The sequence below is a fragment of the Gymnogyps californianus genome, chromosome 1 (assembly GCF_018139145.2).
Source record: "Gymnogyps californianus isolate 813 chromosome 1, ASM1813914v2, whole genome shotgun sequence".
NCBI lineage: Eukaryota > Metazoa > Chordata > Aves > Accipitriformes > Cathartidae > Gymnogyps > Gymnogyps californianus.
Window position 1 is genome coordinate 8,544,819 of NC_059471.1, and position 14,183 is coordinate 8,559,001.

Sequence of the window (14,183 nt, forward strand, 5' to 3'; positions counted from 1 at the left end):
CTTGTTATTTTGAACTTAGTTAAAGTGTTTGTTGTCAATCTTAAAATCCATATAGTTTTTTTAGCTTCCTTACGTGTTTAGCATAAAGAGAATGGGTAAATGTAGGGTGAATAAAGTGGTCTGATGAAGGGATTCTGTGGTTTGTCAGCCCCTGAGGCGGGCAGCAAGAATTTGAGCTTACATTTAAATTGAAGTTTAAGCCATCTCCTCATTGCCTTCTCTACTTTCCCAATATTGTGATACAGGTGTACATCACTTGGAGTAGCTTAGGACTGTGCTGCGGTTTCTAGATTTGGTAAATCTAGCAGGTGGTTTACTGGTGATGCTTCCTGTGTTATCCTAAGAAATCTGCAAATTCAACTGCAGGCTTAAAAATCTCTTGCTTTCTTTGCTCTGTGTGAATGTCATATGTTGTGCATTGAGACATTCAGATTTCCTATTTTCATAAATAATACATTTTATGAACAAAGCAGACTATTATGACAGAATATACATACCCACATTTCATGTACCACCAGACATTCATCTGCTAATTCTCATAACAATTCAATTAGTTTTGGTCTTGTGCTGCAAAAATGAAATGTGACTGCAAGGTTTTCCAAATAAATGTTTTTCAAGGTTTTGTTAAATGAGAATTTAATGGTGTTGTCCTTGTGTACAGGACTTGTGTATTGGACAGTGTAACAAATTTAGATTAAGAGTGCAAATTCATCATGAATAAAATACTAATTCCAGGGAAGCATTTTGTTCTAGAATAATTTGGTTAATATGATATATATGAGATTTTTTAAAAGTGCCATATTTTGGGCTAACATTTCTTCTATTTAAGTACATTGTAAAATTTCTGTTAACTTTAATGTGCAAAAAGCTTGTTTTTTAAACAGGCTTTGGGTGGGGTTTTTTTGTTTTTGTAATGTTGGTGCATTGTGCTCTTTAGATTTGTTGTCTTTTACTGGAGGAAACAATCTTTGATATTATTGTCACTGAAAATAAGAAGGAAATTTAAGATTACGTGTTACTCTAATGACCATATTTGTAGTTAAATTTAGGTTCTTATTTAAAAGGTGGCACTAGTGGAGACCTGTGCTTAACACAGTTTTTCTGTATTTTAAGTAGTTTGTATTTCTTTTAAGTTTTATTGTGTTTTTTAATTTTATCTATATTTCTAAAGCTAGCTAGCTTCAGGGATAGTTATGCTTACAGATTTCATGTTTTTGTTGCTAATGTGATACTTCAGCCTTAAGGTTACATGTCTTTCAGTATAATAAGAATTGACAATAGTATACTTCTGAGTAACAATACTGAATAATAAAGTTCTCCATGTCATTGTGAGAGGAATTAAATTTGGAGTGCAAAATATTACGTTACAGTCGTATGGTTCATTTATATGTGTGGGAAGGTTATTTTTAAAAACAGGCCAAAGAGAAAGATTGTTTTCACTCCAAAGTGAGCATCACATTTTTTCCTAAATTATATTAAAGTTTAAACTCTACTTACAGAATATCCATAGGATATCAATCCTATGGAGAGAAATTGTTGCCCTAATGAGGTGCTTGTTTAACTTCAATCTGTACAAGTGCATAAAAATGGTCTTTAACTGTGCAATCACATAATGTCTTTTCCTTGGGAACCTTGCTCATTCCCAGTGAATGATTGAAGGTGTCTTCTGGATTAGCAGCTGCTCAATATTTTGTTTTAACCATAACCGTTGGTGTGTGTTCAAAACTTCCTTAAAATACAGGTTATCAGTTCCTCCATGGGCTTTTCTCTGATGCTCATCAGCTGTTAAATTTATCCTCATCAATCAACTGTAAAGTGGCAAATACAGTAACCATTTTAGGCATGAGGAGTAGTTGCCTAGAATTATTTATTCTGATGGTGTTTCAAAAGTATTTGATAACTTAGTGTGATTCAGTGTTAGAAAGCTGAGACATTTGCCCTTCACTCTTCCCAAATTTGTCAGCTTATATTTTTTTAGCATGTTGGAAATTTAGTTGGTCTGTACATTCTCAAGGCGATGGATGGAAATAACTAATTCAATATTCTTTATGACTTTGGGAGGTAAGTGAAAAGTATTATTCCTCTTTTGGAGGAGGAATTGCCATGGTAGTACCATCAGGAGTAGTTTTTTAGGATCTCTTCTTTCCCAAGGGTGGGAAATTAAGACCCCAGTGTGCTGATTTACAGAAAAATCCTCTGTATTTCAGTTGTCTTGCCTGATACAGGATAAGAAGAACAAAAGCTAGAATTGAGCTCTTCTGCAAGAACTTTACTTGTTTTACCAATAATCTCATTGTGGTTCTTCCTGCTTTGCTCGTGATTTGCCTTCCAAATTTTAGAGAAAGTGAAGCAGGGGTTTTACAGACCTGGCATTGATCGCCACATAGCTTTATTTCCTTCTTTTACCATTGCCTATAGCAACCATCCAAATTTTGATGAAAGGCTAATATCCAGTGAGGCCACTGATATGTGCTAGTAGAAATCAAGTCTCATATTTTTTGTGTGAGAGTAGGCTAAACTTTTTCCCATATATAAAAACATGCCCAGTTATTGTTAGGACTACAAAGCTACTTGGCAATAATTACCAGGTCGTTACAAACCAGGCAAGGATTTTTCATAGTGTTGAAGTCAATCCATGACAGTAATTTTGGTGATTGCAATATTGTCAGTCAGGCCTGACTGAAAGCCTCTTTGGATCTAATGTGTTTCAGGACATGGAGATTGTAGCCAACTTCATCTCAGGGAGTTTAAGTCTGAGTCTGGGTGATGCCTTGATTTTTAAGGGCATTTTACTAATTTAGCTTGCTAGAGGTACTTTCTTCTGCTTTGACATTTGGTATTTGTCCTCCAGGCCTGCTGCTGGGCTGGCTATGGTGGTTCATCAGTTGGCAGGGTCAGTCCAGTTAGCTTCCCTTTGTGGAAAACGTTCAAGAGCAGGAAGGAGGATTATCCAGCTCCTGGCATGACAGAGAGACAGAAGTGAAGTGTTTTAAACTTAGTTGCTGTACATGGGTAAATTCTGCATTTTTGGAAATTCAGAATTCTTTAGCCATAAAATTAGAGGTGGTGAGTTCTCATAATTTTTGTTTGAGCAGATTTGACAGACTTCACTACTTTTTGCTGTTGTATGTTTGTGTAACGTTTTAATGATTGTGGGTAGGTGTTACGTCAAAACCTTGATCATTAAAAAGCAGGGCTTCTGGAGTACAATTGCACTGCGGCTTCTGTCAACAGTCTTAGTGTTTAGAATAGACATGGCCCTTCTGATAGTGTATGTAAAGGAGAAGTGTGGCTTCCTTCTGAGATTGGTCTTATGATAAAAGCTTCCTGCCTTTCTTGAAAAGAGAAAACAGTATGCAAGTGTGCTTTGCTGTGGGCCCCGCACTACTTGGCAGAGAAGGCTATTCTCAGACCCTGGAGGTACTGTTGTCATGTCAATTTTGAAGAAAGATGCTTGAGAAGAAGAAATCTTGCTCGTTCAGTATATCTGAAATGGCTTCACTTGCAAACTCTGTTGAGCATTATGCAGCCTGTAAGTGAAGCTTTCTATTAGTTACTCTTGGGCAAAATAAGAACAGCTTTCTCAAGAATAGAAAGAGGTTGACCAGTGCTTCTGCCAGCTCTCAAAATATTGTTATAAGCCCTGAAATTTTTAGCTCTCCTTAAAAGAAAAAGAAGTTGATTTTTGAAAAAATAATTCAGAATACTACATTATGTTGGTATTTAATTACCATTCTCCATATAACATGTGACTTTCTGAAATTTCTTGCTGATTATTTTGTATTAAGTGGTGTTAATCACAATCAGCATTTGATTGATTTTTTTTTTTTTAACAGACAACAGCATGTGATAAATAAAATCACACCAATTCATTTTTTGTTAGGCTGTCTCCAGAATATACATATCCTTCATTGAAAAGAATTTAGCTGCTGTCCAACATCAGTGAAACTTTTCTAGACAGAGGAGGGAGGCATTTTTATAAGCTGCACCAAAAATGAAATAGCATTAACCTGTGTGTTCTGTTTCTAGTTAGTTCGGAAAGATTGTGTGACATACACATGTTTAAACGATGAGGTTGGGACGTGAGTTGAGTGTCTCATCCAAAGTAAATGTAGTCTATAATACTTATTGTTTACAGCATGGTGGTGATAAATCACTAGCTCGAAAATGGTTTTTAGATTAGGTTTGTATTAGCTTAACTCATAATTTCATGGGTAGATTACAATACATGGAAACAAACCAACTGAGACACAGAAATTTTTGTTCCATTTACAAATACTGAGACCTACTACTTAAAATTGCTACCAGTGGGAAAAGTAAAAGATGAGGTAATGCCCTAGAGAAAAAGGACCATGGTTGTGAAACACATTAAACGTAAAGCTTGTAGGGAATGCGCTGAATTGAACCCACTCAGAGTTCATGCTAACAAGAAATTGTGGTCAATGAAGGCAGATAAAGGAATTGTAAATGACTGTATTTAAATTAGTCTGGAATTCCAGAACACATGCTTGGATAGTATGAAATAAAGCTGTCGAAATGTGCAGCTCTCATGAATTTAGTGGTCATAGTGAAACTTAAAAATGTCTATCTTACAAGACCCAAGGCTGCTGGAATAGCTTGCTGGTGTCATTGAGTGTTTAAATCTCTGCCATTTTCCAGGGGTTAGAGCAGAGAATAGGGATCAGGGGTCTTTGGATTTTGCTCTCAGTTGTCCCAATAACTCACTGCGGAACTGTGGGTGGACCATGAAAGCTCACCTCAGTCTGCTTTTACTTGTATCGCAGAAGAGTTTGGCTTATTTATGACAGCTTGGGAGCGAATTCTACAGGAACATCCTGGTGCTCATTGCCATGTCACAGACCCTTCCTTCTCATCTATGGGCTTTCTTTCATGATGATCTTCATCAGTGCTCTTCAGACCAGCAGGGCCAGGTGCTACAAAATCACAACGAAGAGTCAGAATGGATGGACAGGCAGAGATGTAGTTAAGTGCAGGATGATCAACAAGGCCAAGTGCAAGGTCCTGCGCCTGGGTGGGGCACCCCCCGGTATCAATACAGGCTGGGGGATGAAGGGATTGAGAGCAGCCCTGCAGAGAAGGACTGGGGGGTACTGGTGGATGAAAAATTGGACATGAGCCAGCAATGTGCACTCGCAGCCGAGAAAGCCAACCGTATCCTGGGCTGCATCAAAAGAAGCGTGGCCAGCAGGTCGAGGGAGGTGATTCTGCCCCTCTACTCCGATCTCGTGAGACCCCACCTGGAGTACTGCATCCAGCTCAATACAAGAAAGACATGGACCTCTTGGAGCGGGTCCAGAGAAGGGCAACGAAAATGGTCAGAGGGCTGGAACAGCTCTCCTGTGAAGAAAGGCTGAGAGAGTTGGGGTTGTTCAGCCTGCAGAAGAGAAGGCTCTGGGGAGACCTTATTGCGGCCTTTCAAGACTTAAAGGGAGCTTATGAGAAAGATGGGGAAAGACTTTTTACCAGGGTCTGTGGTGACAGGACAAGGGTCAATGGTTTTAAACTAATAGAGGTTAGATGTAGATGGGACATAAGGAAGACATTTTTCACAATGAGGGTGGTGAGACACTGGAACAGGTTGCCCAGAGAAGTTGTGGGTGCCCCATCATTGGCAGTGTTCAAGGCCAGGTTGGATGGGGCTCTGAGCAACCTGATCTAGTTGAAGATGTCCCTGTCCATGGCAGGGGGGTTGGACTAGATGATCTTTAAAGGTCTCTTCTGACCCAAACCATTCTATATAGTGTTGGAGTTCAGTATAGCTGTGGGCTCAGGACGGCGTTGCCCTGTTACCCTGACACTTGGTGGCTGCATCAAGCCTGGGCAGAGCTGTTGTTTTTGAGTGGTGGTGTTCCAGTGGCCTCTGGCCAGGCAGCAGAAACGTCCCCCATGGATCAGTTCCAAACGGGATGGAGGGAGGTGGGAAGTCTTCCTCCTGCAGGGCCGGTGTGGGATGGATGGATGGGTGCATGTGCTCCTTCTCACCATTTTGGAGCTGGAAATCTGAAGAGTTTGCTGCCCCTGAGTCCCAGGGGAGCACTGACTACGTGCAAGTGTGCTCGTATATTCCTGGGCTAGCCAGAGTGGTCTTTCGGCTCTTATCTTTTATTCTATCTGGCAGCATTACTAATCAAAACCATTTTTGACAGTTGTCATGTGCTTTCTGCAGGCTGGCTTGCAGCTGTTTTCTGTCCTTCTGCTGTGTGATTGGAAAGGAGGAAGGTTTTAGCTGGCTTCAGTGGATCGTTTCTCAGATGCAGAAACCTCTGCTCGGTGCTGGTGGTGAGGCAGCCTCGCTTGGACCTCCTTTCTCTGGCATTTCTGTCAAGGCAGAGGAGATTAAATGGCCTATTTCTCCAGTTTCCCATGCTGGCTGCTGGCCTGGTTTGTGGGTAGTTCAGTTCATGAGCATTATACTGCTGGATTTTTTTTTTTTTCTTTCCCCTGGCTTCCTGATATTTAGTTAATTGCAGTGCTGAGCTGTTCAATCCTTTCTGCAGAGAAAACTAGAAAAAGGTGAAAGTCAGTTACAGGCTGGGACCAGGAATCCCAATTAAATACCATGCATTTTTTGGGAGGGGGGTGGGAGGAAGGAAAGGGAGAAGAACAGGTAGAGAAGAAGTCAGGAGAAAAAAAAAAAAATCATAATCTTGGAAAAAGTTACAAATACCACAACTGCAGACTACTGGGTTCAGATTAAGATAAATAAATACTAATGCTTTTATTTCATCCTCTTGGCAGCATGCAGTGCTTGATTATTTTTGTGCTTGGTTCATTTGTTGAGTGCGTGTTCTGCAGCTGTAAGTTTTAAAGCTCTTTTAAGGAGAGGCTGAGGTTCGTGAGCCGGTCTGCAGCAAGGGGGTGTTCTTGCAGCGGAGACATAGCAAAGGCTAAACGCAAAGTCTGTCACCACGATGTATATTATTTTTTGGGTGTTATGAAGATCAGGGTAGTTTAGTTAGGTAGTAGGGTAGAGGTAAATTCATTTATAAGAGAGTTCATTAAACCTGAAAGTGCAGATTTAGTTCAATGAGCAAATGAAATTTGTTAGTGTAATAGAAATTACACTGAACTGATCAAATATTTGTGTGTAAATATGAACCTATGTTTACATGACAAATCTGCAAATATTCTAAGGAAGGAGCAAGATGTAACTCAAAAAGAGCTACCTGTGCTATTAATCTTGTTACTTTAAATACTGGTTTATTTGTGCTGTATTAGTGATGAGTATTACAGAACCCCAAACATCTAGTTAGGGAATCAACATACGTTTATTATTTGAGAAAGGAGAACTGTTTTCAGTTAGTGCTTTTGCTGTGTAAGATACATGGCCAGGTGTGTGCTTTATTTGCTTTCTACCCTCTAATCTTCAAGCTGGTCTTCCCTCCTCCCCCATAAATTAGAGCAGATTTGGCCCTTCTCTTGTGTGTCCAGAGCCTTCCGCAAGATAGTCCCGCAAGCTGCTAATTGCTGGGGCTTGTGAATATTGCAGATATATGTCCTTCCAGTCCTTGTGTGCATTTTTATTTTCATTTGGGGCAGGCAGTAAAACATGATTTATTTAATAGAATTGTATTATCCTTCTAATAAAGGTGCACAAATGTTGTATAAGTAACCAGAGGAAAGGGAGATCAAATATTATGGAATACAAAGGTGGGTGTTTGGTGCAATATTTTCTCTAAGTGTTCACATTCTGAAAGAAGAAAATGGAAAAAAAATTAGAGAAATTCCAGAAAACGGGTGCAAGGCTATTATGAACTCTGTAAAATGCGCTTTATCGCAGGATTAAAATTGTTTAGTCTTTATAGAGTTCACAGTTAAGTTGCTTTTATAGAAGGTAAAGGTAAGAAGTGATCCTTTAAAAAAGTAAACAACAAAGATACATGGAATGCACATCTGTAAAATGGAATGAATGAATTTTTTTTTATGGTCTTCCAGAAAATAAGAATTTAAATATATGTCTCTTTAAAAGCATCAGTTCAGCTTCAGTGTTGTGTTTTAACATATTTAAAATATATTTTAAATTCATTAAATATATAGAACGGCAGTAAATTCTATATTGGTATTGTAGTAATTTCATCAAAAGCTGTAATAATAAATAAGCTCATCAGTTAAGTTAAATCTGTCACCTGGAGTAAGGTTTAGATGGAGAGGGTTGTCTTACACTTGAAATTTTGTGGACAGAAATTAGGAAAAAAATTTGATTTCAGAAACTTCTTGTACATTTTCCTATTCTTTATTGCTTTTGAATCTCACCAGATCTCTTTTTTTTATAGCACTCGTGCTTGTTTTCAGAAGCTGTGTGATGGTTCTCTAATAAGGGCTATAACAATAGTTCATTTGCAAGATGTAATCAAGTTGAAAAATGTTAGTGATGGTTTCGGATAGACTCTCAAGAACGTTTTTTTAATGTAATTTCCTTTTCATGAAAAAACACAAATTTTACAGGCCAGAGCTGTCAGCCAGCTATTGTAGCCAAGATCAGCAAACTTAATAGGAGTGGAAAAAAAGTCTTTTGTGGTATTCCATCCATTTTCATTCTTATAACAAATTGCACCATTTTGATTTTAATTAAATCTGTAAATTGCTGTGAATGACTTCCAAAGATCTGTGCCTTTCAGGACATATCTTTAAATAGAATTTTTTTTTTTTTTTTTTTTAAATGCACGTTTAGAGGTAGATGCCAAAATTTGTCAGGTAATTAAAAAGCATGCATTTCTAAATTAATTTGCATTAGCAATCCCCTCCACTGCTTGCATCTGCAGTTTTAACTTTGGTAAAACAGTATCTATTTTGATGAATTATTATAAGACCGGTTTATTTTTGTGAATACTTAGAAAATTTAAAACATCTGGAATCTAAAGTGCTGTTTTTCCTACAATTTCCATCAATAATGCACAATTATTTTCCGCTTTAGTTCTGGTTCATATAAGTGGTTTCTTTCTTTTTTTTTTTTTTTTTTTTTTTTTTTTTTTTTTTTTTTTTTAACCCACTTGCAAGGAATTTGAACAGAAGTGACTGCTTTCTTGGAGGGGGAACAGTTGGTCATCTTTGTCTGGAGATGACATTAGAGCTTGCACGGCATTGCACAGAGTGGTAAGATACATTAGGCTGCCGTTTCACCTCACATATAATGTAACACAGTATACATTCCTTACAGTGACGAACAATTTTAGGATTCAGTAACTATCAGCTTGGCAACACATTTATTTCACACTAAGATCACTAAAACCATCTGTTGATAATTTGCTTTCTTATGGACCTCTGACTCCGATCTCTGAATAGAAGTATCTAAAGTCATTGCATAAGCCTGTAATGATTCTTATTTAAGGCTTATTCACAGTGAATTGAATGCAAATAAATCTTAAATTTTTACAGCTTCATAAAAATCTGATTATAATGAAATACTTAATGCTAACAGAGACAGAAGCAGTTAAAAAAGATCTAAATTCCTAGTCAGCCGTTTCTTTGGGAACACTATTATTATTTCTTAAATGGGCAGTTTTGCCTTTTTAGTCCGTTATCCTGACACGATGATAAATATTTCCTATCAGTTGTATTTCATAGTCAGTTACATGTCCTAACATAAAATACAAGATTATTTTAATATTTTCAGCATTTAAAAATTGACGTAATTTATGCTGTATTTTTAAATTAGGAAGCAAGAAATGTAATTGTATGTAAAAACTTGGCATTCAGTGGACAAATGTCTAATATAAACATATGCAAGAATTTTAGAAGATATTTTAAGGATTGAAAAGGGCTGACATTACAATCAGGTAATTAAACTTATTCTAAATGGCACGTAACTGTGGGTGTCTTTGCTCAAGGATACTGTGAATTGTGAACCAAAAGAGCTGTGAAAGCTGTTCTGTGAGGCAGAAGTGCAGTTTTGACCTGATGCCTAAAAGTTTGCTAAACTTTTCCAATAGAAATCTATTGCTGAAGAAGTCAAAGAAATTATTTTATTAGGTAGCCTGTGTTGAAAGATGGATTAATTTGTGACAGAGCAGTACTCTGCATGTTTTTATCAGATTTAATCCAATTAAATAAACAAACTTCCCATTTCAATATACTTAATACCTTTTTTTTTAAAAAATTATTTAAAGTTGTGACATTTGTGTTCAATGGATTTAAACTTAATCAATATTGAAACAAGTTGTATGAGAATATTATGCATCATGAATATTGGCTATTATTGTACTAATAGCTTTGGTAGATTTGAAATTAAAAACCAAGACTATACCGGGCAAGATGTGTTCAATAAACTGGATTTTTAGTCAAAGTAGATTTGATATCTTATAGGGATCCTTTTACTATCAGGAAGATATTATCACATACAGAATTTCAGAAAGTATACGAGGTGTGTGAGCATAGTGTTCTTTTTTCATTACTGTTGCGGGATTCTTCATTCACAGAGCTTTTTTTGCCCTATTCTTTATGGAGCATTAAATATGATGGAGTTTGTCTTTAAAATTTCAAAAAAATAGAGTTTTTTGGTACATTTATATTTTAAGTTTCTCCACCCCCAAGCTTATTCCTTCATATCCAGCCTGTACAGCTTGAATGCCAGCAGGACGCTCTGTGTTTCGGGATTTCAGTGTGGCTTGGCTTGTCACAGCTGGAAACCACAGAAGGAAGGATGGCCTTCCACTTGCCTGGCACGAAGCATTTCCACCGCTTATGGAGAACTTGGGGAACTGGGCTGTGCTTCTTTGGGAAGCACAGGGAATTTACAGGTCATCTGTAAACTGCATTTTTTTCATGGACTTGTCACTGAAAAAGTTGTTGTGAAATGCTGGAACAGGTTGATCAGAGAGATTGTGGGACCTCCATCCTTAGAGATGCTGAAAATGTGCCTGAACAAGCCCTGGGCAACCTGCTCCAAGGGGCCCTGAGTAGGACCAGATGGCCCCGGTGGTCTCTGCCAAATGATTCTGTTTGTGCCTGCATTTGCAGGGCAGAAAGGAAAAAGACAGAAATTGAAGATGGTGCGGGAGTTTGTCCAAAACAGAAGTGTTACAGATAAATTCAGATTTTAAGACTGGCCAAATTTTCCTAGCCTGATCACTTCTATCATTAGTCTGTGTGATGTTATAGTTTTGTGAAAGTGTTAAAGAAATTTCTGAGTGGTTTCATCTTGTTCTTCTTCCATGTAAGACTTATTCGAATCTCAACACTTTCACACTTCGTTTTCTTTGTAGAAAGGATACAAACTTGAAATGTTTTCTGCTAATGCCCACCTCCTTCACCAAACATTACACCAACAGTAATCTTGCGTCTGATTTACTCTTTTGAAAGATGAACTTCTTCAAGCATCCTCTTGGGTTTTGCATACCTAAAAACTCAATAGCTCTTTCTCCAGCCTTGTCATTGTCGGTGCATGAATGGCTATATCATCCCCCCCACGCTGTTTGGGTAGGAAGCTGTGATTGTAGGGCTAATCTGCTTAGTGGTACTCGGCACATGAAGAGTGGTGCCCATAGGAGGACATCTATGGTGCTGGATTTGCTGTTGCTGTGATTTTTCCTTGTTTCTGAATGACACCTGGCATTAATGATGAGTACAAGTGTATTAAGACAGATCTTTTATTAGTAGATGTGAAAAGAAAGTCACACACACCAGTGGTTTTCAAAAGAAACAAAAGCAGCTTAGCTGTATTGACAGAATGCTCAGTTCGGTTGAAACATACTTAAAAATGTTGGTGAAAGAAACCAATTTTGGGAAATACAAAAGGTTGTATGAGGTTCACTTCATCTCTCAAAGAAGAAGGGTTTGAGAAAAAGAATCACACTTGGACATTGCCCAGCATTGTTGTGGGTGTAAATGAAGTAATACTTTTTGCAGTCCAATGTTCTGGAGCTCACACATTCATTTACAGATGAGGGGGGAAAACATAAGGTAATTAAAAGCTCTTCTATAAAATTCTTTTCTGCAGACGATTATTTAGAAAAGGGTAAACCCCACTTAATCTGTGTCTAGGAAGACTTGAGGAATTAATCTCAAGAGATGTCTTTGATATCACATTTGTTGAGATACAGCTATCTTAAGGTAGTGTAGCATGAACCCAGCAAGCCTTGCAGTCATGTAAGCATTGAGCTGCTTATTTTTTAAATCACTATTTAGGAGGATAATCAGCTACTGCGAACCAAACTACTTTTATTTACAAACTTTCTAAATGTTTTTTCGAACAGCCTGCTAATTACTTTTTAACATAGATCCTTAAATGTTAGAATTTTTATTAGAACCAGATATTAAAAACATGTTTCATTACAGTTGAAATTGAAACCGGCTTCACTACTTGCTATGGAAATAAGTCTTTAAAACAAATCTGTTCTTGTGTACACAGATGTGCCAATCCATGATTTTATGTAACCAGTGGATTTTTCATGCCTTTTTGCAACCAGCTTGTAGAAAGAAACGTGATAGAGAACCTATGCTTTTTTTTGTATTATAGCCTGCATTAAGTGTCAGTAATCTATGTTTATGTCAGAAGTATGTGCTAACTGTCCCACTGGCTAAAGAAAGGATGAGAGGGCTAACACAGAAAGGCATGCAACCTAACTAAAGATTAACCTAATTAAAGATTTCCCCAAAGTTGTGTTCCCTGTCATTTGCACATGACAATGTTGTGTTTTGTAATGCCACTGTTATTAAGAGGGGCTCAGGTGCTTTTAGGAGAAGAGTTGCATCATACTCTTGTTTTTTGATACTTGTTTGTTAATTTAAGTGTATAATATTAAACAGCAATTTTTAAAATTAATTAGTTTCATGAGTTGTAATATACCATATAGCTATTTTTTCCCTTAGTATCCCACTTTTACCTGACAGCCTGTGGAAGACCATTATGTGGGGCTGAGCATCTCTGACCTGAAAGAAGAGTCTTGTATAACTGCTGCAGTGTCGTGGGAGGGACCGCGCACTGTTTAGGTGGTTACTTATGCTGAGACCAAAATCCTCGATAGACCTCTCACCTTGCAATAAACCTTTGCCTAACCTGTGCAGACTGTTATAAATAACTTACTGAAGTGATTCAGTTGTAAAATGGGTGCTAAAGGTAGCTGACACTTTAAAAAAATATAAAAGTTGAAACAAATCTTCATGAGCTGGATTGTCTGTTTTTTAAATAACTAATTTGTGTGTGTGTTTGTTGGTGCAGGCCACAGAAACATTGTTCCGAATGGCAGTGGCAAGAGGAGCTATTACACCTTTAAGACATGGAGAAGTAAGGCTAAAAATATATATATATATATATAGATATATAAAATTTCTTTTTTCCACATGTGGTATAATGTTTTATTAATATAATGCTTTATAAATTCCTGGGAGACATATTGTCTTCAGGTAAGTGAAGAGGGCTGGACTATATATAACTTGCATACCTACGTTATAGTTTTTTTAAAAGGAGAACAAGAATTTAAATCCTGCCCAGTGGGAGATTAAGTATTCTTCAAAAAACACTCTATTTTTCTCTTTGCCTGAATCATAATTTAGCCTTATAATAGAAGTGACTCACAAGAATGTCCTTTTAGCCAGGTAATTTTTCACTGGATTTTGTCTATTAAAACTTGTAGAATCTAGAGAAATTCACATGAGGTCAGTCTTTGTTATTGGGTAGCTCTGGAGAGATTACTTCATCCTTTGTCTGTTCCTTTCAAGAAATTGTAACTTCAGGTAGTATACGAAGTATTAATACATTAATTTTTCTAAAGAGAATAAATATGTTTGAGTATTATGTTGCTCATACATGCTTCTGTTGATGGTGAACATTTGTTTCCTTCGTGTGGTTTTATATCCGGTAAACATTGTTCTGAACACTGCTGATTAAATGTCTCCAATATTAGGTGGTGCAATTTATGCTTAGGTTGAATTTCATTTAAAAAAATAATACTACAGTCAGTCATGACACTGGAAATGAGAACTGATCTGGGCATTGCCACAGCTGGATGCTACAGCGTATAGGGTTTTAAATGTGGAAAGCTCAGTGTTTTTTCATGGTAATCTGATTTTGGTCAAATTCTTAGGTAACTTTGTGAAAAGTTCGTATAGTAGACACAGCATTCAGTCTGGATTCTAGACCTAGGCTTACCCTGGAATCCCAGCTGTGCTGTAAAATGTTCCTTATGCTGATGAAGCTGCCGTGATTTCTCTTTTGAAAGAAAGTA

General features: G+C 37.3%; 1 protein-coding gene across 2 annotated transcripts in view; it reads left to right on the forward strand.

Moving 5' to 3' along the window:
• TMEM135 (transmembrane protein 135) overlaps positions 1–14,183 on the forward strand; it is a 189,815-nt gene that overhangs the window by 64,564 nt on the left and 111,068 nt on the right. The window contains exon 5 of one of the 2 annotated variants that reach the window (XM_050897902.1): positions 13,178–13,243. The exons of the other annotated variant lie outside the window; for it this stretch is intronic. Coding sequence (XP_050753859.1) covers positions 13,178–13,243 — 66 coding nt within the window. The remainder of the gene's footprint in view (positions 1–13,177; positions 13,244–14,183) is intronic. 2 annotated transcript variants of the gene reach the window in all.